General features: G+C 44.2%; 1 protein-coding gene across 2 annotated transcripts; it reads right to left on the reverse strand.

The window, feature by feature from the left end:
- Nucleotides 1-8,976: 8,976 nt before the first annotated feature.
- Nucleotides 8,977-27,271, reverse strand: LOC135518935 (interferon alpha/beta receptor 1a). Of its 2 annotated transcripts, none has more exons than XM_064943901.1 (7): nucleotides 27,052-27,271; nucleotides 16,057-16,183; nucleotides 15,312-15,499; nucleotides 10,873-11,033; nucleotides 10,042-10,195; nucleotides 9,725-9,882; nucleotides 8,977-9,575 (listed from the first exon to the last, which is right to left on the reverse strand). In XM_064943901.1, the coding sequence occupies exons 1-7, from the start codon at nucleotides 27,101-27,103 to the stop codon at nucleotides 9,195-9,197; spliced, it is 1,221 nt and encodes a 406-aa protein (XP_064799973.1). In that variant the 5' UTR covers nucleotides 27,104-27,271; the 3' UTR covers nucleotides 8,977-9,194. The 2 variants fall into 2 exon arrangements, with proteins under 2 accessions (XP_064799973.1, XP_064799974.1); XM_064943902.1 differs by having other exon boundaries at nucleotides 27,162-27,266.
- Nucleotides 27,272-27,305: the final 34 nt, after the last annotated feature.

Here is a 27,305-nt window from a genome sequence, read left to right on the forward strand (position 1 = left end):
GAACTGATAGCGCAGGGTGAGCTGCACAAAGTGGTCTTCTGTGATGGAGAAACGACACACACCATTTTGATTGAGCTGTGAATGGGAGTATTGTATATATATTTTAATATAAAGCTGTCCCATAATGTATACTTTTGGTGACAGTACTGTTTTTCTTCCAGAATCGCTATGTAAATAAACACCCTTGAACAGAAGTACTGTTTCAGCTCCGCCATTTTATTTAATGGAGGTTAGGCTTTTTTTTTTCAGTTTTGCCTTCTGGCCTGCTCTACATCGTCCTACAAGGGTACACCGCCTCAGTGTTAACAGTATAACTCTGGTTCGTAGGCTCATGATTACTGCACATAATAGCTGTAGGATCAGAGGAATTCAGGGCAATTACGGGGACATAAATTAAGTTACTTACATTGTGTCTGCCAATGCCCCTAGGATACCCCATAATAACAGAGTGAAAACAGGGTTTTAGTCATTTTTGCAAGTCTCTGAATGTCCTTGAGTGGCCCAGCCAGAGCCTGGACTTGAACCCGATCAAACATCTCTGGAGAGACTTGAAAATAGCTGTGCAGCAACGCTCCCCGTCCAACCTGACAGAGCTTGAGAGGATCTGCAGAGAAGAATGGGAGAAACTCCCCAAATACAGGTGTGCCCAGCTTGTAGCGTCATACACAAGATGATTCGAGGCTGTATTCAATAATACTGTATTGTATACAAAAACAATAAACCGTGAAAAAACCTAAAACAGCCTATCTGGTGCAAACAAACACAGAGACAGGAACAATCACCCACAAAATAACAATATGGTGATGAGGTAGTTAGATGGGCTATGTACAGGTGCATTATCTGTGAGCTGCTCTGACAGCTGGTGCTTAAAGCTAGTGAGGGAGGTATAAGTCTCCAACTTCAGTGATTTTTTTCAGTTCGTTCCAGTCATTGGCTGCAGAAAACTGGAAGGAAAGGTGGCCGAAGGAGGAATTGGCTTTGGGGGTGACCAGTGAAATATACCTGCTGGAGCGCGTGCTGCGGGTGGGTGCTGCTACGGTGACCAGTGAGCTGAGATAAGTCGGGGCTTTACCTAGCAAAGACTTATAGATGACCTGGAGCCAGTGGGTTTGGCGATGAATATGAAGCGAGTGCCAGCCAACGAGAGCATACAGGTCGCAGTGGTGGGTAGTACATGGGGCTTTGGTGACAAAACGGATGGCACTGTGATAGACTGCATCCAATTTGCCGAGTAGAGTGTCGGGGGCTATTTTGTAAATGGCATCACCGAAGTCAAGTATCGGTAGGATGGTCAGTTTTACGAGGGTATGTTTGGCAACGTGAGTGAAGGATGCATTGTTGCGAAATAGAAAGCCGATTCTAGATTTAATTTTGGATTGGAGATGCTTAATTTGAGTCTGGAAGGAGAGTTTACAGTCTAGCCAGACACCTTGGTATTTGTAGTTGTCCACATATTCTAAGTCAGAACTGTCCAGAGTAGTAATGCTGGATTGGTGGGTAGGTGTGGTCAGCGATCGGTTGAAGAGCATACATTTAGTTTTGCTTTCATTTAAGAGCAGTTGGAGGCCACAGAAGGAGAGTTGTATGTAACCTGTTGTTACAAAGAGGAAGGCTTTTGGTTTGCAAAGAGGAAGGCTTCCATGCAAATAGGTTTAATAGCATATCTTCATCCCTGAACTTGACAGCCTCTCTCCCCTCTATTTCCACAGGTCCTTCCAACCTGGACTCAGGGGTAGATGGAACATAGTAAACGTAAAGCTGTAACAATCAAATGAGTATCATATGTTACGTTTCGTATGGTATGTATTCATATGTAGATGTTAATTTCATGTGTTACGAATTGCAATTTGTTTTGGCTAACGTTAGCTAAGCTAGGGGATAAGGTTAGGGTAAAGATTAGGCGTTTGTTAGTGTTGGATTCAGGGTCTAGGTCTAGTGTTGGGTCTAGGAGCTACTTTAAACATCATAGTTGGGTTGGGGTTAGCAGCTTTATTGGCACCATATGAAAGAGGATAGATGTTATAATTGTACTCTAAACAACATGTTGAAAGCGTTGGTGTGAAAGCATATACAGTACTGAGTTACCTTAAGAAGATGTAGAGGTGTGGCAATGGAGGAGATGGGGAACAAAGTGAAAATGACATGACTTGGGAACGCCTCTCAGAACCTGGGGCCGGAAGGGTAAGACTGGGCAAAAGCATGAGTTTTTTTTAAGGGTCTTAATTTTTGTGGAATCCAGCAGAAAAGTATAGTCAGGTGAAGAGAGAGTGAGAATTGTCATGATCTCCGACTTTGGTTTTCATGCATATATAACTATGCATTGCTTATCACGTTGTTAATACTGTTATGTTTTGTGTGTCTTTTTTTGTTTGTTTTCCAAGTCTTGTGCGATCACTCTCTTAGGAACCAGAAGAAGTTTGTTTTCCAAGTCTTGTGCGATCACTCTCTTAGGAACCAGAAGAAGTTTGTTTTCCAAGTCTTGTGCGATCACTCTCTTAGGAACCAGAAGAAGTTTGTTTTCCAAGTCTTGTGCGATCACTTTCTTAGGAACCAGAAGAAGAGAGTGGAGAAAAACAAAAGCGTTCCAGCTGACATGGAACAAGACAGCAGGTTCAGCTGGATTGGCATTTTGCTGTGTGATGAGAGACGGAAATAAAATTGTGTGTGGTGTGATCATAGAACAGAGGCCATAAGGCTCTACGCTTGTCAATCTCACGGCAAATGTTTGTTATCATTGTTTGTTAATTTATGATCTTAAAAAAATGTATATACCGTTCCCTTCGAAAGTATTCGGCCCCCTTGAACTTTGCGACCTTTTGCCACATTTCAGGCTTCAAACATAAAGATATAAAACTGCATTTTTTTGTGAAGAATCAACAACATGTGGGACACAATCATGAAGTGGAATGACATTTATTGGATATTTCAAACCTTTTTAACAAATCAAAAACTGAAAAATGGGGCGTGCAAAATTATTCAGCCCCTTTACTTTCAGTGCAGCAAACTCTCTCCAGAAGTTCAGTGAGGATCTCTGAATGATCCAATATTGACCTAAATGAATAATGATGATAAATACAATCCACCTGTGTGTAATCAAGTCTCCGTATAAATGCACCTGCACTGTGATAGTCTCAGAGGTCCGTTAAAAGCGCAGAGAGCATCATGAAGAACAAGGAACACACCAGGCAGGTCCGAGATACTGTTGTGAAGAAGTTTAAAGCCAGATTTGGATACAAAAAGATTTCCCAAGCTTTAAACATCCCAAGGAGCACTGTGCAAGCGATAATATTGAAATGGAAGGAGTATCAGACCACTGCAAATCTACCAAGACCTGGCCGTCCCTCTAAACTTTCAGCTCATACAAGGAGAAGACTGATCAGAGATGCAGCCAAGAGGCCCATGACCACTCTGGATGAACTGCAGAGATCTACAGCTGAGGTGGGAGACTCTGTCCATAGGACAACAATCAGTCATATATTGCACAAATCTGGCCTTTATGGAAGAGTGGCAAGAAGAAAGCCATTTCTTAAAGATATCCATAAAAAGTGTTGTTTAAAGTTTGCCACAAGCCACCTGGGAGACACACCAAACATGTTAAAGAAGGTGCTCTGGTCAGATGAAACCAAAATTGAACTTTTTGGCAACAATGCAAAACGTTATGTTTGGCGTAAAAGCAACACAGCTCATAACCCTGACCACACCATCCCCACTGTCAAACATGGTGGTGGCAGCATCATGGTTTGGGCTTGCTTTTCTTCAGCAGGGCCAGGGAAGATGGTTAAAATTGATGGGAAGATGGATGGAGCCAAATACAGGACCATTCTGGAAGAAAACCTGATTGAGTCTGCAAAAGACCTGAGACTGGGATGGAGATTTGTCTTCCAACAAGACAATGATCCAAAACATAAAGCAAAATCTACAATGGAATGGTTCAAAAATAAACATATCCAGGTGTTAGAATGGCCAAGTCAAAGTCCAGACCTGAATCCAATCGAGAATCTGTGGAAAGAACTGAAAACTGCTGTTCACAAATGCTCTCCGTCCAAACTCACTGAGCTCGAGCTGTTTTGCAAGGAGGAATGGGAAAATATGTCAGTCTCTCGATGTGCAAAACTGATAGAGACATACCCCAAGCGACTTACAACTGTCATCGCAGCAAAATGTGGCGCTACAAAGTATTAACTTAAGGGGGCTGAATAATTTTGCACGCCCAATTTTTCAGTTTTTGATTTGTTAAAAAAGTTTGAAATATCCAATAAATGTCGTTCCATGATTGTGATTCATGATTGTGTCCCACTTGTTGTTGATTCTTCACAAAAAAATACAGTTTTATATCTTTATGTTTGAAGCCTGAAATGTGGCAAAAGGTCGCAAAGTTCAAGGGGGCCGAATACATTCGCAAGGCACTGTATGTGTTTTATTATCATTGTTTGTCCATTTATATGTAATTTCCAAGTTTTTGTAAATTGAACATTAGGAAGCGTTCTTTCAATAGGAGGGACTGTTGGATTTGGGGAAACTTTGAGCAGAATCATACAAATAAACATAGTAGATAAATGAGTGGAAGAGCCTGGGTTTTATGTCATTTACATTTACATTTAAGTCATTTAGCAGACGCTCTTATCCAGAGCGACTTACAAATTGGTGAATTCACCTTCAGACATCCAGTGGAACAGCCACTTACAATAGTGCATCTAAATCATTTAAGGGGGGGTGAGAAGGATTACTTATCCTATCCTAGGTATTCCTTGAAAAGGTGGGGTTTCAGGTGTCTCCGGAAGGTGGTGATTGACTCTGCTGTCCTGGCGTCGTGAGGGAGTTTGTTCCACCATTGGGGGCCAGAGCAGCGAACAGTTTTGACTGGGCTGAGCGGGAACTGTACTTCCTCAGTGGTAGGGAGGCGAGCAGGCCAGAGGTGGATGAACGCAGTGCCCTTGTTTGGGTGTAGGGCCTGATCAGAGCCTGGAGGTACTGCGGTGCCGTTCCCCTCACAGCTCCGTAGGCAAGCACCATGGTCTTGTAGCGGATGCGAGCTTCAACTGGAAGCCAGTGGAGAGAGCGGAGGAGCGGGGTGACGTGAGAGAACTTGGGAAGGTTGAACACCAGACGGGCTGCGGCGTTCTGGATGAGTTGTAGGGGTTTAATGGCACAGGCAGGGAGCCCAGCCAACAGCGAGTTGCAGTAATCCAGACGGGAGATGACAAGTGCCTGGATTAGGACCTGCGCCGCTTCCTGTGTGAGGCAGGGTCGTACTCTGCCTCACTCTGTCAGAGGTTAATGGTTCTCTGTAGAAAGACAGAGTGGCTGTGGAATGTGCTGGGTGGACGGGAGGGAGTTAAGGGAGTGCGATAGGTGATACGGGTGGAAATCTTTGGATTAGACGTCAACAGGGTTGAAGTCAGGTCAGGTCACCTTACCTTAAGGGAGACAGAACGGTTTATTACTCTATCACTTCGTCTTCCTGTCAAAACATAAGAGGTAAGGATTAGAGAAGTACGTAGTTGAAGTCGTTGGATTCATTAAAACTTGTTTTTCAAACACTCCACAAATGTCTTAAACTATAGTTTTGGCAAGTCGGTTAGGGCATCTACGTTGTGCATGACAAGTAATTTTTCTAACAATTGTTTAGACATTTTTTCACTTATAATTTACTATCACAATTCCAGTGGGTCAGAAGTTTACATACACTAACTTGACTGCTTTTAAACAGCTTGGAAAATTCCAGGAAATGATGTCATGGCTTTAGAAGCTTCTGATAAGCGATTTAACAATTTTAGTCAATTGGAGGTGTACCTGTGGATGTATTTCAAGGCCTACCTTCAAACTCAGGACTTCTTTGCTTGACATCATGGGAAAATCAAAAGAAATCAGCCAAGACCTCAGAAAATTGAAGACCTCCACAAGTCTGGTTCATCCTTGGGATCAATTTCCAAACGCCTGAAGGTATCACATTCATCTGTACAACCAATAGTACGCAAGTATAAACACCATGGGACCATGCAGCCGTCATACCGCTCAGGAAGGAGACACGTTGTCTACTAGAGATGAGCGTACCTTGGTGCAAAAGTGCAAATCAATCCCAGAACAGCAGAAAGGGACCTTGTGAAGATGGTACAAAAGTATCTATATACACAGTAAAACGAGTCCTATATCGACATAACCTGAAAGGCTTCTCAGCAAGGAAGAAGCCATTGCTCCAAAACCGCCATTAAAAAAAGCCAGACTACAGTTTGCAACTGCACATGGGGACAAAGATTGTATTTTTTAGAGAAATGTTCTCTGGTCTGATGAAACAAAAATAGAACTGTTTGGCCATAATGACCACCGTGTTGAGGAAAAAGGGGAGGCTTGCAAGCCGAAGAACACCATCCCAACCGTGAAGCTCGGGGGTGGAAGTATCATGTTGTGGGGGTGCTTTGCTGCAGGAGTGACTGGTGCACTTCACAAAATAGATGGCATCATGAGGACGGGAAATTATGTGGTTATATCGAAGCAAGATCAAGACATCAATCAAGAAGTTAAAGCTTGGTTGCAAATGCATTTTCCAAATGGACAATAACTCCAAGCATACTTCCAAAGTTGTGACAAAATGGCTTGAGGACAACAAAGCCCTGACCTCAGTCCTATAGAAAGTTTGTGCGCAGAACTGTGAAAGGCCGACAAACCTGACTCAGTTATACCAGCTCTGTCAGGAGGAATGGGCCAAAATTCACCCAATTTATTGTGGGATGTTTGTGGAAGGCTCCCCGAAACATTTGACACAAGTTAAACAATTTAAAGGCAATGCTACCAATTTGTAAGTCGCTCTGGATAAGAGCGTCTGCTAAATGACTTAAATGTAAATGATGAAATGTACTAATTGAGTGCATGTAAACTTCTGACCCACTGGGAATGTGATGAAAGAAAAGTTGAAATAATGTTCTCCACTATTATTCTGACATTTCACATTCTTAATATAAAGTGGTGATCCTAACTGACCAAAAACAGGGAATATTTACTGGGATTAAATGTCAGGAATTGTGAAAAATTGAATTTAAAATGTATTTGGCTAAGGTATGTAAAACTTTGTGTGTGTGTAATATGCACACACACAATCCAAATGTTGGCACGCCTTCTCACCAATCCTTACATCTATTATGGTTTGACAGAACGGTAATAAACCCTCATTTGCCTAAACCCACAGATCACCATCCGTATCCCCTAAAGTGATCATGTGACTTCCTCCCGTCCACCCAACACATTCCAAAGCCATCTGGCTCCTACAGATAACCATCAACTTCTGACACAAAGCAAAACCAGTCGCTATCACTCCTTAAATAAGATACTTCTGAATATTAAACAATGTTCCAAGTTTAACCCAGAATCTATCGATAACCTACGTGCGGCAACATGTTCACAATCACATTGTCCTGTCCCAGTGTTAATTTATTAATCACAGACAACACAGAAAAATCAGTAGTGTCAGTATGCAATAAAAGGCCTGGGGCAAAGAGGGTATGAGATGAGAGATACTTTCTTTAATATGAATTCAACTCCATTTGGAAGCAATAGTTTACAGCATGTTCAGTATTGTACAGCATGCCCCACGATATAAAATGCGACAATATTTTGGGAACACTATTCACCAGGACTACTTAACTCACATTAGGTAATTTTAACTCTGCGTCAGACGTCAGCTTGGTATAAAAGCGTAGACGATAAACATTTGCATTGGCTGTGGTTATGAGGCTTTAACAGATGCAAGGTATGGTGATTTGTTAATGCATTTGGTTTCTTGTCACTTCTTATCCAAATGCTATGCCGATTCTTTCCTTGTTTAACTTTGACAAAATGTGGTGGAAGAACCTCTAGGCTGCCCAACCAACTTCCTGGAGATCGACCGTCCTTTGGGTTTTCAGTCCAACCTTCATTTAAACATACCTGATTCTACTGATTAGCTGCTCAACAAGACCTTAACTAGCTGAATCAGATATGTTAAATTAGGGTTGGACTGAAAACCTACAGGACAGTAGATCTCCAGGAAGAGGGTTAGGCAGCCCTGCTCTAGGTGGAAGTTGTTCCACCTCAGCGAACAAACCATCAGAAAGAGGAAGAGAGACATCAATAAACATAGACCTTCAGGGATTCAGTTCTTGTTTAAGTCTCAGGGGCCCAACCAGTAACAGTTGGACCAAAGCACCTTTCAAAACAAAGATGAAGTCAAATAATAAGGTATCAGAGAGAAAACATGACACTTCCTGATGTCAGATTCTATAAGAATCATAAAAGGACAAAACTAATTAAATGTTTCTAAAAGTAACACAAAAAAAATAAAAACAGGCACTCAGATGTGGCAGGGCAAACAACCACGGAATACGGCCCAGTCCATCACCCAGGCAGAGCTCCCTGCTATCCAGGACCACTATACCAGGCGGTGTCAAGAGGAAGGCCCCAAACATTGTGAAAGACTCGAGCAACCACAGTGCACCACGTCTGGAACCAACACGACCCTGAACAGCTTCTATAACCAAGCCTTAAGACTGCGAAATAGCTTGTCAAATGGCTACCCGGACTACGTGCACTGACTATGTACACACAGGACCTTCAGTACTTACACTGACAACACACACACCAAATACGCTACTGCCAATGTACTGTCTATCATCTAAGCACAGGACACAGGACTCTTAAGACATTCAGTACTTACACTGACAACACACGCCCACACACCAAATGCACTGCTGCCAATGTACTGTCTTATCTATCCAAGGCGCGCGCGCGCACACACACACACACACACACACACACACACACACACACACACACACACACACACACACACACACACACACACACACACACACACACACACACACACACACACACACACACACACACACACACACACACACACACACACACACACACACACACACACACACACACACACACACACACACACACACACACACACACACACACACACACACGACAATATCATAGGATAGTTTTGGAGTAGAGGTTTCCTTTAATGTAGGCAGGACAGGTGTCGATGTGTCTTTGGCTCAGAGACTTCATCCTCTTCAGTGTCCTTTGAGGAAAAGCAGCAAGACAGAGACTTGAGAACATTCTGTGCAACCATTCTCATTTCCTCATTACAAATCGCCAACCCATCATTGATGCTTTCCACCCAGCTCTCCTCTCTCCATTTCCCCTCAGACGCAAACATCCACAACCCCCTCGTCCAGATCTTTTTCGTCAGCCGAGTCTCTCCCCATCTCCTCCATCTTGACCTGCTCCAGTGTCTGCCAGGAGTCCACTTCCTGGTCTCTCTTGATTGGCTCCCCACCGCTACGACCCTGCTGGGCGGAGCCTCCCTCTGTGGAGTAGATTCCAGAGTCTCCGCTGTCCTGGCGGATGTGCCTGCCGCTGTCCTGCTCCAGCTCTGAGGGGGGCGCTGTGAGGGGAGGAGGGACGTGTATCTCCAGTAGCACCACCTCAGGACAGATGGTCAGCTTATCACAGCACAGCTCCGCCTCTGAATCAGCAGTGAGGAGGCGGGGCATGTCGGAGCCGGGGGAGGAGTCACAGAGGTACTGGGAGAGGGGAAGAGAAAGATAAATTGTCATTACTTATTCCCAACCACCCTTAAACACACAGACACACCCACCAACCAAGAGGATGGACGGTACACCTGGATATTACTGTTATGCTGTTTACTGTTGAGTAAGCGTTTGACGCCTACCTCCTGGATGTGTGCAGGCAGCTGGATAGAGGGGTAAAAGGTGTTTTTGAGGACTCTGTAGAACCTAATGAAGGTGTAGCAGGAAAGCAACACGAGCAGGAAACACACCATCATGGAGACCAGGAAGTACAGGAAGATCTGCCCGTACGAGGTGTCACCTGAGGACGAGAACAGTCACACTTTAGTGGCCTTATTATGCAATTACTCCTGTGAAAACACACTCTCTGGCATCTCTACACACATTATACAGGTAGGTAATTTGTCAAGCAATTTGGAAACCAATCTCCAAGCCTTTAGTGTGAAGTGTTCATTCCTACCCTCCGTCTGCATGCACCGGGGTTCTGTGTAGCTGCTAGTCTTGTTGTAGTAGTCGTAGCGAGACTGGATCATGACACAGTACCACGTCCAGGCCTCCAGCTCAGGCAGCGTCACCAGGTTGTTGCTAGAGTCCAACACTTTAGGCTTCAGACCCTGAACATCCAATAAGAACACGTTATAAAATCAGACAGCGTTGGGATACGCTGCCCTCTCTTGCACTACCCCCCTCTTACATTACCCTCTCTCCCTCGGTGACATATCCTGACATAATGTAAACGTTACATTACCCTCTCTCCCTCAGTGACATAATGTAAATGTTACATTACCCTCTCCCTCAGTGACATATCCTGACATAATGTAAACGTTACATTACCCTCTCTCCCTCAGTGACATATCCTGACATAATGTAAACGTTACATTACCCTCTCTCCCTCAGTGACATATCCTGACATAATGTAAACGTTACATTACCCTCTCTCCCTCAGTGACATTGTTAGGTTCTAAGATCTCCACCCATCTCCCCTTATCAATGCCTGCCACATGTAATCACTCAACATATTCCAAGCTTAGTTGTCTTACTAGAGAGACCCATTAACTTCACGCCTTTACATGCTACAGGTCTGATCTATCATGTCTTTAATAATCGCAATGTTCAAAGTCTACCCCGAATCCAACGATAGGAACACAAGTGTGTTTTTCTATCTTTAAGTTTGTTGTTTAGAATGTTACATGTTGTAGCTTCTGGTATTTTATAGCAGTCCCAGGGTTACTGAGGGGAGGCCCAGGAGTCGTTAGAGGCCACAAAACAAGGCAGAAGTTTGTGCCAGTACCTGAGGGTCATCAGAGCGGCTCCAGTACAGGATGCGGTAGTACAGGTTGAGGACGTGTTTCCTCATGGAGTGCTGGGTGCTGGTCAGGGGGTCAGAGATGATCACGTCCAGCAGGTTCCCCACAGGAACCATCTCCACCCTGGACGGTGGGCCCAACGAAGCTAGACAGGGGGAAGAACAGATAAGACCTAAAATAAACTCAAGAGTTACAATACAGGCAACTCCAGAGTCCTGGGAATGATTCTTGGTGAAGGACAGATTAACTGTTTGTGAGTGAGTGTAGTTGTGTGTGCGCGCGAGGATAGTGTTGTGTGTGTGTGTGCGCACACACGAGGATAGTGTTGTGTGTGCGCGCGCGAGGATAGTGTGTGTGTGTGCGTATGAGTATTCCAACACAGCTTAAGTGTCACAAGTTACAGATACATTTGAATTAGATTAGAAACAAATGCAACTACCACAAAGAGTGTCGTCCATCAGCGTCTTAAAAACAGGCAAAGACACTAACTCCCATAACGTTAATATCTTTCGAAGCATATTCCAGGATGAAGGCATTATGGGGAAAAAGATAGCCTCCCCCATCTCAGTTCTAGCCCCTCCCCCATCTCAGTTCTAGCCCCTCCCCCATCTCAGTTCTAGCCCCTCCCCCATCTCAGTTCTAGCCCCTCCCCCATCTCAGTTCTAGCCCCTCCCCCATCTCAGTTCTAGCCCCTCCCCCATCTCAGTTCTAGCCCCTCCCCCATCTCAGTTCTAGCCCCTCCCCCATCTCAGTTCTAGCCCCTCCCCCATCTCAGTTCTAGCCCCTCCCCCATCTCAGTTCTAGCCCCTCCCCATCTCAGTTCTAGCCCCTCCCCATCTCAGTTCTAGCCCCTCCCCATCTCAGTTCTAGCCCTCCCCCATCTCAGTTCTAGCCCCTCCCCCATCTCAGTTCTAGCCCCTCCCCCATCTCAGTTCTAGCCCCTCCCCCATCTCAGTTCTCAGTTCTAGCCCCCCCCATCTCCCCCCTCCCCCATCTCAGTTCTAGCCCTCTCAGTTCTAGCCCCTCCCCCATCTCTGTTCTTGCCCCTGCCCCATCTCAGTTCTAGCCCCTCCCCCATCTCAGTTCTAGCCCTCCCCCATCTCAGTTCTAGCCCTCCCCCCTCTCAGTTCTAGCCCTCCCCCCTCTCAGTTCTAGCCCTCCCCATCTCAGTTCTAGCCCTCCCCCTCTCAGTTCTAGCCCTCCCCCTCTCAGTTCTAGCCCTGTATCTCAGTTCTAGCCCTCCCCCTCTCAGTTCTAGCCCTCCCCCCTCTCAGTTCTAGCCCTTCCCCCTCTCAGTTCTAGCCCTTCCCCCTCTCAGTTCTAGCCCTTCCCCCTCTCAGTTCTAGCCCTCCCCCCTCTCAGTTCTAGTAGCCCTCCCCCTCTCAGTTCTAGCCCTTCTCAGCCCCTCCCCCTCTCAGTTCTAGGTAGCCCTCCCCCTCTCAGTTCTAGCCCTCCCCCTCTCAGTTCTAGCCCTCCCCCTCTCAGCATCCCCCTTGTTCAGCCCTCCCCCTCTCAGTTCTAGCCCTCCCCCTCTCAGTTCTACCCTCCCCCTCTCAGTGTAAGATCTTCTAGCCCTCCCCCCTGTTCTGCCCTCCCCCTCTCAGTTCTAGCCCTCCCCCTCTCAGTTCTAGCCCTCCCCCTCTCAGTTCTAGCCCCCCCTCTCAGTTCTAGCCCTCCCCCTCTCAGTTCTAGCCCTCCCCCTAGTTCTAGCCCTCCCCCTCTCAGTTCTAGCCCTCCCCCTCTCAGTTCTAGCCCTCCCCCAGTTCTAGCCCTCCCCCTCTCAGTTGTTCCCCCTCAGTTCTAGCCCTCCCCCTTCATCTAACCCCCCCTCTCAGTTCTAGCCCTCCCCCTCTCAGTTCTAGCCCTCCCCCTCAAGTTCTGCCCTCCCCCTCTCAGTTAAATCTCAGTTCTAAAAATCCCCATTTAGTTCTAGCCCTCCCCCTCTCAGTTCTAGCCCTCCCCCTCTCAGTTCTATTCCCCCTCTCAAAAGCCCTGTTCCCCTCCCCCTCTCAATAACATCCCCCTCCAACTGTAAGTCCTCCCCCGATCTCAGTTCTAGCCCTCCCCCTCTCAGTTCTAGCCCTCCCCCTCTCAGTTCTAGCCCTCCCCCTCTCAGTTCTAGCCCTCCCCCTCTCAGTTCTAGCCCTCCCCCTCTCAGTTCTTTCCCCCTCTCAGTTCTAGCCCTTCCCCATCTCAGTTCTAGCCCTCCCCCATCTCAGTTCTAGCCCTTCCCCATCTCAGTTCTAGCCCTTCCCCATCTCAGTTCTAGACTTAGGAATAGACAAGGACAGCAGCGACTGTGAACGAAGACTGTATTGAGTGACTGATCTGGTCAGTAATGAACAGGGATACAAAGGGAGTTGTCCCATCAATGCTTTGTACACAAAAGTGTACCAGTGCTTTAGCCTCCTGGTGGAGAGGTACATTGCACCATGGGTAATTGATGTAGCATTTGTCATGAATCTTGAAGCACCATGATACACCCTGGCCTTAATGTAAGATACTTGTGGATGTCTGCATATAGACAATGTCACCATAAATCGAGGACCGATAAAGTGCTTTGAACAAGATCCTTTCTGACAGATATTGAAAAGCAAGATTAGTTCCTAAAAATAGAAACCCAATTTCAACGTCAGTTTCTTCGTCAGGTTATCAATATTGTTTCAAATTCAGCTTTTCATCTAACCAATTCCCAAGATACTTATAGGTGACCCTATCAAATTTGTGACGCCATCTGTTAAATTTAATAAAAATAAAAATCACACATTTAGTTTCTTGCATTAAGCACAGTGTCAATTTGAAAAGATGCCTCTGAATAACATCCAAAGCCAACTGTAAGTCCTGAAAAGCGATCTCAATATTAGATGTGCTAGAATAAATGATTGTGATTTATAGTGATACATGTGCATGCAGAGCAGACAAGCTGCACAAGAACTCACTACTGTAATGGTCCAGGTTACAAAGTGGCTCAGTGACTCACTACTGTAATGGTCCAGGTTACAAAGTGGCTCACTACTGTAATGGTCCAGGTTACAAAGTGGCTCAGTGACTCACTACTGTAATGGTCCAGGTGACAAAGTGGCTCAGTGACTCACTACTGTAATGGTCCAGGTTACAAAGTGGCTCAGTGACTCACTACTGTAATGGTCCAGGTTACAAAGTGGCTCAGTGACTCACTACTGTAATGGTCCAGGTTACAAAGTGGCTCAGTGACTCGTGTTTGCATCTCAATGTGAAAAATGAAATAATTTTAAAAAACTGTTTGCATGTTCTTCACAAAGAGGGCAACAGATGTTACTGAACCAGATGTCTATGTGTCAGGGGAGAAGCTCCAGGTGGTATCTGATTTTAAGTACCTTGGCATCATACTTGATTCCAACCTCTCTTTTAAAAAAGCATGTGAAAAAGGTCATTCAAATTACCAAATTCAACCTAGCTCATTTCCGATTTATACGAAATTGTTTGACTACAGAGGTAGCAAAACTGTACTTCAAATCTATGATACTCCCCCACTTAACATACTGCTTGACTAGTTGGGCCCAAGCTTGCTGTACAACATTAAGACCTATTCAGTCTGTCAACAAGCAGGCTCTCAAAGTGCTTGATAGAAAGCCCAATAGCCATCATCACTGTTACATCCTCAGAAAGCATGAGCTCTTGAGTTGGGAAAATCTTGTGCAATACACAAGCGCATGTCTTGTATTCAAGATCCTAAATGGCCTGGCTCCCCCTCCACTCAGTACTTCTGTTAAACAGAAAACCCAGACATATGGCAGCAGATCCACAAGGTCTGCCATGAGAGGTGACTGTATAGTTCCCTTAAGGAAAAGCACCTTTAGTAAATCCGTTTTCTCTGTGAGAGCTTCCCATGTCTGGAATACACTGCCATCAGACACACATAACTGCACCACATATCACACTTTCACAAAATGCTTGAAGACAAGGCTAAAGGTCAATTAGAAGTGTAAACATAATCCCTCACTGTGTATTACCGCTTTCCATGTTGTCTGTAGCTTGTGAGGTATGGAAACACTTTGTTGCTTTTATGAATTTTGTCTTGTTGCTTTTTGTCCTGTCTGTATGCTACATCTTGCTTGTCCTATGTTGCTCTGCGTGTGCTCACTGCTCAATGATTGTCTATATTGTAATTATTTTTAATAACCTGCCCAGGGACTGCAGTTTAAAATTAGACGGCTGGCTAAAACCGGCACTTTTACTGAAACGTTGATTAAATGTGCACCGTCCCTGTAAAAAAATAAATAAACTCAAACTCAATCAACACACACTTGTGGTTGTTGGTGTGTAGGTGTGGGAGTTGGTGGGCGTTTAAATGTGTGAATGTTTGCAACTGTGTTGATTTTCTTATCTCATTTAGTTTTTCCATCTGTGCCCAAGTCTGTCTGCCTTCTCCCATTCCTCTCACCATCGATATCAGGGCAGAAGTCTTTGTTGACCCAGTGTGAGTTGACTCCGTCTGCGCTGGCTCGGACTCGGAGCACGTACACGCCCAGGTAGTGCAGATCAGAACCTGTGAGGTCACAGCGGGTGCGTGTGGTCCGTTCACACACACGGCTCCAGTTCTTCTTCTTCTTCATCTTCATCTTGTACTTCCTGTTGGGGAGCGAGCGAGAGGGTCAGTGATGAGAGACAGTCTTGGCCTAATATCAGATCATGACTCATGGTGGTCAAATAAAGCAGACGAGTCACTGTTTGGGTGTAAGAGGTGAAATACAGTATGTGACATGGAGGAGGTGAAATACAGTATGTGACATGTAGGAGGTGAAATACAGTATGTGACATGTAGGAGGTGAAATACAGTATGTGACATGTAGGAGGTGAAATACAGTATGTGACATGTAGGAGGTGAAATACAGTATGTGACATGGAGGGGGGAGGTGAAATACAGTATGTGACATGGAGGGGGGAGGTGAAATACAGTATGTGACATGGAGGGGGGAGGTGAAATACAGTATGTGACATGGAGGGGGGAGGTGAAATACAGTATGTGACATGGAGGGGGGAGGTGAAATACAGTATGTGACATGGAGGGGGGAGGTGAAATACAGTATGTGACATGGAGGGGGGAGGTGAAATACAGTATGTGAAATACAGTATGTGACATGGAGGGGGGGTCTGCGCGGGTGGTGTGAGTGCAGCTGGTGACTTACGCCATGTACTCTACAGTGAAGGTAACAGAGTTGCCTGTGGTCGTCTGGTCCCAGTCCCACGTCAGTACATACTGTGTGTTCAGTGTGAGCAGAGTCAGGTTCTGAGGTTGAGGCAGCTCTGCAAGCACTGGAACACAGAGAGTCAGACAGGCAGACCGGGTCACTGAATAATTCTTCACTGTTTGGTACCGTGTTGTTTACATGTTATTTGATGGGAGTTTGATATAATCAACTGTTTCGGCAGCAACTTTGAAGTTAAAATAGCCTAAACATTTGCATACTTTAGGCTGTTGGCCAGGGGGTAGGTTTATGACAGTCAAATACCTCTTTCCCCCTTTTTCCTCTCTCCACCCTACTGATATTACATTTGCAAAACCCTTGATTAACATAGAGATTCTGGAAACATCAGAAGGTGGGGGGAAATTAACTATATTCTGGTAATCCGACCAATTGAACATATGCGGTGGTACTTAATGAATATGATGTCAGTTCGGTTGTCATCTGAGGATTTCTCATCAATGATAAGATGACAAACTCTACAGTGGGAAGTCTACACATCAGAGTTATCGGATTCACATGGAATTGTTGTTCAATTTAAAATGTTTGAATATGAAATTATTCATGATGAAAAGGATAAAATGTGATTTTAGCTTCTAAAATGTGAGATTTGAGTTTACATAAGGTAGGGTTCTGTTCGATCAGTGGCCCTCCCCTGTGAAAGGTTGCAAGTTCAAACCCCCGAGCTGACAAGGTACAAATCTGTCGTTCTGCTCCTGAACAGGCAGTTAACCCACTGTTCCTAGGCCGTCATTGAAAATAAGAATTTGTTCTTAACTGACTTTCCTGGTTAAATAAAGGTTAAAAAAATAAAAAAATAAAAAAACTTTTCAAAAACGCCCTCCTCTCCCTTCCTAAATAAAGCCTTGACGACAATATAACCTCCTGATGTGAGGACGACGGTCCGATGTCAGAATGGTTCAGGTAATAACTACAGCATGAGCTTTGGTTGCGAATGGTATGACCTTTGAACTCTTATTCACTACAGAAGTGATACCTCCTAGCCGTTGAATTAGCAACAGCAGCTGCAAATGCTGCAAACGCAGGTTAGGAAGGAACAGACAGAGTATCCCATCTATCACACAACAACGTATCCAATTTACCAGCAGAGAAATTCTTCAAAGGACTCGGTTGGGCAACACGGCCCTTCCATCTACCGAAGCACAGCTCAGAGTAAATATTTATTGCATTTTCCTTTTCCAAATGGGCAGTAATTTAGAATGCATAAGATACTGTATTTACGATAGCATAGCTTCACCCTTTGTTCCACAGTCTCCCCGCTATTTCACTCAAACCCAGCCCCTTTTCTTTTGTGTATCAAGCTGTCAAATCTGATCCGCCCGCTTAGGGATGTTTTCATTTATGAGGTAATTTGTAATCAAGTTATGATTTAATTATGTGTGTAATTCTATGTGATTAGTTAGGTATTTAGTAAATAAATAATTAAACCCAATTTTGTATTGCTGATTCAACTTGTTAGCCAGGGTTCGTGCAGATAACCGAGAATTTAACTTTCAGATGAGACTGAATTTAGATGATGATTAATATTGACTGCTATTGATGTAAAATATTACTAGGTCTTTAAGAGTTTATTCGGAAGATAACAGCTCTATAAATATTCTTCCGTGGTGCCCCGACTCTCGTTAATTACATTTACATGATTAGCTCAATCAGGTAATATTAAGAATAGCATGTCATATCACTTAATCCGGCATTGCCAAATACACGACACTGTATTTCTTCACAGCCAACCACCAATTCACATGTCCTGTGGACAACATGAAATATTCAAAAAAGAGGAATTGATCCCATATTTAAAATCTCTGAAGAACAAATAAGCAAACACACCCCTGTGGTGAGAAAGAAACAATAGACTGGCAACAATGACAGTGACCTCACTAGCCAGCGTTTCTATTGGCCGATTCCACGCCAGCGTTTCTATTGGCCGATTCCACGCCAGCGAGAAATATTTTCAGTATGTCAGAATGTTCTTGTAATTCTCACATAGGAACAGCATTGGGAGGATGTTTAACATGCGGTTTACCTTTGTAGCAAACTATTATTATCATCCATTAAACATGATTAAAGTGGCCATTTAAGACCCTAATGATCTATAAACATGTACATGATAGACATCTTGGAGTCATAACTCCTTGTTGTGTTCTCTCAACTAAGGAGTATGTCTAGACTTTTTAAAAAAGTGTCACATTAATTTAATCAACATTAAAAATAATGATATCTCAAAAGGACACTTTTCGATTGAGCTTTTTTAGACATACCGTTTGTAAACAATATACTCTTCTTCAAAATAAACATTTCCAGAGTAGGCTCTGGTACTTTTAATGATATTATCCATCTATTACATAGAAATGGACATTATAGAATCATTAACCAATCACAGCCCTCCTTTAGGATTACACATTCAGCAAGTCACCAGCAGATGGATTGACTTTGAATCCATTTTCCCCATTCACTGTGTTGGTAGTGCTCAAACTGATTCACACAGAATTAGCAGAGCCCACTCTGGAAATTTGATGGACTTGTAGAGTATTCAAATTGGTCGGAAGCCGAAAAAGGAAATTCCTGAGGACAACAATGCGAACTCCACCTATGCTCTCCAGTAAACATTAAATCACATGGTTTTATCTGGTTGCTCTGTGACTGCGATAACCTGAGAACAGAATTTGACTACAGTAAAGTTGCCAATGTCTTTGCAAATGATCCAAAACAAGCCACGTATAGCAACATGCTTCAAATGAAAATTCAAGATGGAACAGCAGGCTATAGGCTCATTACACACGAAAGAGAATTGTCTACATATCGAACCCAAGACCGTCATATCCCAGGGCAGTGACGCTAGGCGGTACGCTACAAACCCTGTAATAGATGCATCAACTTGATTTAAAAATTGTCCGTCTGGTGATGACAGCACATTTTGTTCCAAAAAGTTGGATTTTCAGTACTGATTGAATGTTTAGTCATCTTTGGTTATTTTTTTTTCTCCTTAAAAACAGTTGGGTTCAAAGACACTCATTTTATCACATCGCTAACAAAGTAAGCAAGCATGGAGTTTGACTGCACACGTCACACAAGCAAGGGATGATTATTATGACGTTGTTTGACCATCTTTAAGATGTTTCTGCAACTTGGGAGTCCACGTGGTAAATTCAATTGACTGGACAAGATTTGGAAAGGCACACCTGTCTAGATAAAAGGACCCACAGTTGATAGAGCATGTCAGAGCAAAAAAACAAGCCATGAGGTCAAAAAGGAATTGTCCATAGAGCTCAGAGACAGGACTGTGTCAAGCCACAGATCTGGGGATGGGTACCAACAGAAATTCTGGTCCCCAAGAACACTGTGGCCTCCATCATTCTTAAATTAAAGAAGTTTGGTTGTCCTTTTGGAAGGTTCTTCCATGTCCACAGCACTCCACCAATCAGGCCCTTACAGTAGTGGCCAGATGAAAAAAATAAAAGGCAGATGACAGCCTGCTTGCAGTTGGCCAAAAGGCACTTAAAGGACTGACAATGAGAAACAAGATTCTCTGATCTGATTAAAACCAAGATTGAGCTTTATGGCCTGAATGCCAAATGTCATGTCTGGAGGAAACCTAGCACCATCCCCACGGTGAAGCATGGTGGTGGCAGGATAATGCTGTGGGGATGTTTTTCAGCGCCAAAGACTGGGAGTCTAGTCAGGAGAGGCAAAGATGAATGAGACAAAGTACAGAGAGATCCTTAATGAAAACCTGCTCCAGAGCCCTCAGCACCTCAGACTGGGGTGAAGGTTCACCTTCCAACAGGACAACGTCTTGGCTGTGTGCTTATGGTCAACACAGTAGTGGCTTCGAGACAAGTCTCTGAATGTCCTTGAGTGGCTCAGACAGAGCCCGGACTTGAACCCGATCGAACATCTCTGGAGAGACCTGAAAATAGCTGTGCAGCAACACTCCCCATCCAACCTGAGAGCTTGAGAGGATCTGGATAGAAGAATGGGAGAAACTCCCCAAATGCAGGTGTGCCAAGCTTGTAGCGTCAAACCCAAGACGACTAGAGGCTGTAATCACTGCCAAAGCTGCTTCAACAAAGTACTGAGTAAAGGGTCTGAAAAATTGCTTTGTCATTATTGGGTATTGTGTACATGGATTAAATTGTAAAAAAAACATCAATCTTCCTTTGCATCTCATCCAACTGGTGTTACCTAGATAGATGCTAGCTGATACTGTTGCGTAGCAACTGAGTTGGTCGACCGGTTTAGAACTCTGAGATGGGGCTGAAAAGATGTCAGCATTGTTAGGAATGCTACAAAAAAAAAGTAGCACATCCTTAGTTTTTAAATGAGCAGAAATGTGCCCATGAGAGTGACACATTGTGAATTTAATAAAAATGGTTGCACCAAAAACCTGTTCAGTTCAAATGGATTTACTCTCTCATACACACACACACACACACACACACACACACACACACACACACACATATATAAAAATATATAAGTGCCCAAATACCCTAATGCTAGCGACCTTGCCCGTACACCCTAATGCTAGCGACCTTGCCCGTACACCCTAATGCTAGCGACCTTGCCCGTACACCCTAATGCTAGCGACCTTGCCCGTACACCCTAATGCTAGCGACCTTGCCCGTACACCCTAATGCTAGCGACCTTGCCCGTACACCCTAATGCTAGCGACCTTGCCCGCCCGACACCCTAATGCTAGCGACCTTGCCCGTACACCCTAATGCTAGCGACCTTGCCCGTACACCCTAATGCTAGCGACCTTGCCCGTACACCCTAATGCTAGCGACCTTGCCCGTACACCCTAATGCTAGCGACCTTGCCCGTACACCCTAATGCTAGCGACCTTGCCCGTATACCCTAATGCTAGCGACCTTGCCCGAACACCCTAATGCTAGCGACCTTGCCCGTACACCCTAATGCTAGCGACCTTGCCCGTACACCCTAATGCTAGCGACCTTGCCCGTACACCCTAATGCTAGCGACCTTGCCCGTACACCCCAATGCTAGCGACCTTGCCCGTACACCCCAATGCTAGCGACCTTGCCCGAACACCCTAATGCTAGCGACCTTCTGCGAAAATCTGGTATAATGGTTCCCTGTAACAGCCGGACGGATCATGACGAGAGGCGGTGTGTCGTGTTCCGCCTGTCAAGTTGATTTGCAAATGTTCATCAATATTGGTGTCATATTGGCTTAGATATGACCGTAGAGTTGATTATTTTAATTTAACAATTGAACTGCAAAAACATTGCATACTATAGTTGAGCCAACAGAAACAACTATAATATTGTTCCAAGAAAAAGGGGGTGTTTCTATTGATATATATATTTTTTTTACATTAACAAATTCATGTTAACATTTTTACTTGAGAATCAAGACAGGCTTCTGCATATGTTAGAGTACACTATAAGGAGTATAATGATACCGTCATAATAAGGCATGTAATATATATCTTAAGAGCCTAAAATTGCCACTTTCATCAGAATTTTACCCTCCAAAAAAAAAAAAAAAAGTGTACAAATTTAAAAAGCATTTCAAACCTTTTCCCCCCAAAATAATGTGCTTGAGAATGTGTGTGTGAGAATGGCCAGAACAAAATCAGAGATATATTTTTTATCCTCAACAGGATGTTGCATCAGATGGGGGGGGGGGTATCTAATTTAGAGGGAACAGTTCCCCTAACATCTGTGTGTGCTAAGCTTCAGTGCACCCTCTGACTCAAATCTATCTTTTTTTCTGTTTTTTTCCCTCTTTCTAAATCGGGGGGGGGGGGGGGGGGGCACAGTCGGGGTGCCTGCTAAACCAAGTATAACTATAAGAAATCTAAGATTATATGTCAAATTATATCCAGCTCAGGGGCTCCAGCTATGCATTTGGTTGTCTAACTAAGTGGCTAGATGTCAAGATTAAGTTTATTGGTCGCTGAGGAGACATTCAATCCAATCCTGGATCGAGATCCTCCTGTTGTCTAATTTGTTGTGTGCATGACTATGACGTTTCCTCCAACTCAGCCTTTGCACTCTGAAACAGAGTCCACGGTGTTGGAGTTATAAAAAAAAAAGTGTGAGGGTGTGACAGAAAGCAAACCATGGTTTCGGGAATCATCCCAGGTTATAAATAGCTTGGCTACAATGAAACCAGTTAAACTGCTGATGACAATGTAAAACAACAGTACATTGAACATGAAGTATGACACATCTGAGATCCAGAAAGTGACTCAACCATAAAGGAATTGTACAGCGTGGAGAACAGCATAACTTTCAAAACTGTCGCTAAAGCACTGAAACGGATTTGGAACACTGTAATTCAGGAACATCTAGGCTAGGGTCTGCTGACTTTAGTTCCTCTTCCCTGGCCTAACGTCTCCAAGTCTATTAAAAGGTTGCTAGAGGGTCTTAGGCTACAGGGCAATTCCACAGTGACAGCATTAAACTGTGACTCAAGATTCCCCCCCCCCCCCGGGTGGGGCAGTGGTCTAAGGCTAGGCTAGTGCTAGCTGTGCCACCAGAAACTCTGCCCAGGCTCTGTCGCTGCAGGCCGCAACCGGGAGGTCCATGGGGAAACGCACAATTGGCCCAGCGTCGTCCGGGTTATGGAGGGTTTGGCCTTGTAGGGATATGCTTGTCTCATCACGCACTAGCGACTCCTGTGGCAGGCCGGGCGCAGTGCACGCTGACCAGGTCGCTAGGTGTACGGTGTTTCCTCCGACACATTGGTGCGGCTGGCTTCCGGGCTGGATGCGTGCTGTGTTAAGAAGCAGTGCGGCTTGGTTGGGTTTCGGAGGACGCATGGCTTTCGACCTTCGTCTCTCCCGAGCCCATTATGAAAACACATTTATTGGAAGAACTGCACAGATGCAAAGTTTGGCAAGAGAATTTCAGTAAAATCTCCCTTCATTAACTGAACATCTCCACGTTTTCCCAAAAAGTCTTAAATATTTGCTTTGAATTCAAAATTCAACTATATCTGCAGAAAGAAAGGGCCGTTAGCTATGACATGACACGTTGACTCAAAATATATGTTTTCAGTTGTTGAACGACAGTAAATAAAGTGGATTTACACCCAGTAACAGAATTGAATTACGGGTCTCTGGTCTGTACTACACAGAAATGCATAATTAATTATGGATATGAATGTTATTCTCTTCATGGTGATGTATCCTATGCAGGGCTCTACAGTGTCGACCACTTTACGCGCATATGGGAATAAATATTTTGCTATGTGACGAGGATTGTTTTTACATCGGAGCACCAATGCGCAAATATCCTAAAATATGTGTGTTGTCCGGACCAAATCTGAACCAAGCATAGACATCTATGTTTTTCAAGTTTGGCCATAAAAGTACAGCTCCGACTGTAATGTACTGCTTTATTGTACTCTACTGTGCTGTCCAAATTTGTGAACCCAACAATGGTGTGACTATGAATTCCAAAATGTAGCCAATTCAAATGGCAGAAATTCCGTTAGTTTTTTTTTTTCATAAATTCCGTTCCTGATTTTTTTCATAAATTCCGTTAACGATTTGGTCATGGAATTGTTTTAATCAATTAATAATTCCTAAACAAAATATCAGTAAAACGAATTGATAGAAACAAGTAAAGTTAGAACTGCGCTCTGGATAAGAGCGTCTGCCAAATGACTTAAATGTAATGTAAATGTAATTATCCTCCCTCATGAAAGACACATTTTAAAATACACTACATGGCCAAAGGTATGTGGACACCTGCTAGTCAAACATCTAATTCCAAAATCATGGGCATTAATATGGAGTTAGTTCCCCCTTTGTTATAGCAGCAGTCTCCACTCTTCTGGGAAAGGGTTCCACTAGATGTTGGAACATTGCTGCGGGGACTTGCTTTCATTCAGCCACAAGAGCACTTGTGAGGTCGGGCACTGATGTAGGGCGATCAGGACTGGCTTGCAGTCGTCATTCCAATTCATTCCAAAGGTGATCGATGGGGTTGAGGTCAGGGCTCCGTGCAGGTCAGTCAAGTTCTTCCACACAATCAACAAACCATTTCTGTATGAACCTCAGTCTCCCGAGTGGCGCAGCGGTCTAAGGCACTGCATCTCAGTGCTAGAGGAGTCACTACAGACCCTGGTACAATTTCAGGCTGTATCACAACCGGCCGTGATTGGGAGTCCCATAGGGTGGCGCACAATTGGCCCAGCGTCGTCCGGGTTTGGCTGTCATTGCAAATAAGATTTGCTCTTAACTGACTTGCTTAGTTAAATAATAAATAAAAATACACACACACGGGATGCCTGGTTATTCTTTAAAAGTGCTTTCCTCACCATCTTAAGTAAGCATGCCCCATTAAAAAATGTTGATATTCTGAAAGGGCGGAAAAATCTGTACCGCTACAAATCAGCTGGGCTAGACAATCAGGAACCTCCAAAATTATCTGCCACAATTGTTGCAAAATTATCTGCCACAATTGTTGCAACCCCTATTACTAGCCTGTTCAACCTCTCATATCGTCTGAGAGACCCAAAGATTGGAAAGCTGCCGCGGTCATCCCCCTCTTCAAAAAGGGGGAGACATCCGAGACCCAAACTGTTACAGACCTAGATCTATCTTACCCTGCCTTTCTAAGGTCTTCGAAAGCCAAGTTAACAAACAGATCACTGACCATTTCGAATCCCACCGTACCTTCTCCACTATGCAATCTGGTTTCAGAGCTGGTCATGTGCGCACCTCAGCCACGCTCAAGGTCCTAAACGACATCATAACCGCCATCGATAAGAGACATTACCGTGCAGCTGTATTCATCGACCTGGCCAAGGCTTTCGACTCTGTCAATCATAACATTCTTATTGGTAGACTCAACAGCCTTGGTTTCTGAAATGACTGCCTCGCCTGGTTCACCAACTACTTCTCAGATAGAGTTCACATGGCTTGTTGTCCGGACCACTGGCAGTCTCTGGGGGTGCCACAGGGTTCAATTCTCGGGCCGAGTCTTTCTCTGTATACATCAATGAGCTCTTGCTGCTGGATTCGCTGATCCACCTCTACGCAGACGACACCATTCTGTACACCTCTACCCTAGTAAAACTTCGTAAAGACTTTGGCGTTGTCATTTACAAAATAGCCCCAAACACTCTACTCAGCAAATTGGATGCTGTCTATCACAGTGCCATCCGTTTTGTCACCAAAGCCCCATATACTACCCACCACTGCGACCTGTATGCTCTCGTTGGCTGGCCCTCGCTTCATATTTGTCACCAAACCCACTGGTTCCAGGTCATCTATAGGTCTTTGCTAGGTAAAGCCCCGCCTTATCTCAACTCACTGGTCACCATAGCAGCACCCACACGTAGTACATGCTCCAGCAGGTATATTTCACTGGTCACCCCCAAAGCCAATTCCTCCTTTGGCCGCCTTTCCATCCCAGTTCTCTGCTGCCAATGACTGGAACGACCTGCAAAAATCACTGAAGCTGTAGACTCATATCTCCCTCACGAACTTTAAGCATCAGCTGTCAGAGCAGCACACAGATCACTGCACCTGTACATAGCTCACCCAACTACCTCATCCCTATATTGTTTTTTTGCTGCTCCTTTGCACCCCAGTATCTCTACTTGCACATCTCCATCACTCCAGTGTTTAATTGCTAAATTGTAATTTATTTCACCACTATGGCCTATTTATTTCCTTACCTCCCTAATCTTACTTCCTTTGTATATAGACTTTTCTATTGTGTTATTGACTGTACGTTTGTTTATTCCTCTTAATTATTTTTTTTACATTTATTTAAGTAGGCAAGTCAGTTAAGAACAATTTCTTATTTTCAATGACGGCCTAGGTTAACTGCCTGTTCAGGGGCAGAACGACAGTCAGCTCGGGGATTTGAACTTGCAACCTTCCGGTTATTAACCCAACGTTCTAACCACTAGACTGCCCTGCCGCCCCGACTCTGTGTTGTTGTTTGTGTCACACTGCTTTGCTTTATCTTGGTCAGATCGCAGATGTAAACGAGAACTTGTTCTCCACTGGCCTACCTGGTTAAATAAAGGTGAAATAAATAAAAAATAAATAAAAAAAATGGCAAGTGTCACTGACATTTTCAACCTCTCCCTGACCCAGTCTGTAATACCTACATGTTTCAAGCAGACCACCATAGGCGTGCCCTACGAAGTGAAGGTAACCTGTCTAAAAAATAAAATTAAAATAAAAAATAAATGTAAGCGTGAATCGATTCACAATTGCGGCACGGTTCTAGAAACAAATCAATTTACTTGCATATCACATCAACATCAATACTTACTGTACACGGTTTTAAAAGGTGAACGCAGTTGCAGCAGACAGTATTTTTCAGTGTATAAACAAAGAGACACCGCAAATGTGTAAACAGTTGTTCAGAGAAGCAGATAGCGAGCTACTTAGCACAGGTAACGTCAGTCCGTCGCCCGTTTGTTTCCCGTTAACAAGCGCTGTAACGTGAAAATATGGCCGTGTGGCAAACAGACTAAGCAGCTCTGCTAGGGCGAGAGAAAAATGGTCAGAAGGAGGTGTCTGGAAGTAACTAATGTGTGGTCTGAATGCTTGGAGCAACCCTTACACCTCGAACCAGAGCACTCCTAATTTATTTAAAAAAGGTCAATCTGACAATGCTCTGAATTTTCTAAAACATTCCGGAGCACCATCTGACACTCCACCGTGAATTTACGAACACACCCAGTGAAGGCATAACAATATTGTATCCATATATATCATCGGGTCGACATCTATATTCATGTAGTTAACACACGGGTTTCAGCCACTGACGTACCACCCGCCATTAGAAACGAATGTTTTAATAGCTCTCGGATATTACAAATCAAGTCGATATAAACCGATTGACCGAAGGTAACGTTAGCCATCCATTTACAGGAATCTCTAACTACAGCTAAAAGCTAGCTAGTTGCTGTACTTACCATTGGTTATTGGAAGAGACCAGAGGAGAACGAGTGCAAAGCCCACCTTCATGATGAATAATGATTATTTAACAAGTATTCCAACGGAACGTTTTCCCCAAAAAAACTACCTTCACAGATCGTTCATTTTCCCAATCCCAGTTTTAGTTGCTGTGGCCAGTTGATTTGGTCCCGGTTCAAGGGAACATCACCGGATAAACAATCCGATAAGGACGCCAACGAAATTACATATATGGAGATGTATGAATGACGTC

Source organism: Oncorhynchus masou, chromosome 29, assembly GCF_036934945.1.
Source record: "Oncorhynchus masou masou isolate Uvic2021 chromosome 29, UVic_Omas_1.1, whole genome shotgun sequence".
Taxonomy (NCBI): domain Eukaryota; kingdom Metazoa; phylum Chordata; class Actinopteri; order Salmoniformes; family Salmonidae; genus Oncorhynchus; species Oncorhynchus masou.

What these genes read in the sequence shown, in the direction of transcription:
- LOC135518935 (XM_064943901.1), bottom strand. Translation starts at nt 27,103, where the DNA reads ATGAAGGTGGGCTTTGCACTCGTTCTCCTCTGGTCTCTTCCAATAACC. An exon ending in GTCTCTTCCAATAACCAATG is followed by an intron (nt 16,184 to 27,051) that starts GTAAGTACAGCA and finishes TCTGTGTTCCAG; the next exon opens with TGCTTGCAGAGCTGCCTCAA. An exon ending in GCCGCTCTGATGACCCTCAG is followed by an intron (nt 10,196 to 10,872) that starts GTACTGGCACAA and finishes TTGGATGTTCAG; the next exon opens with GGTCTGAAGCCTAAAGTGTT.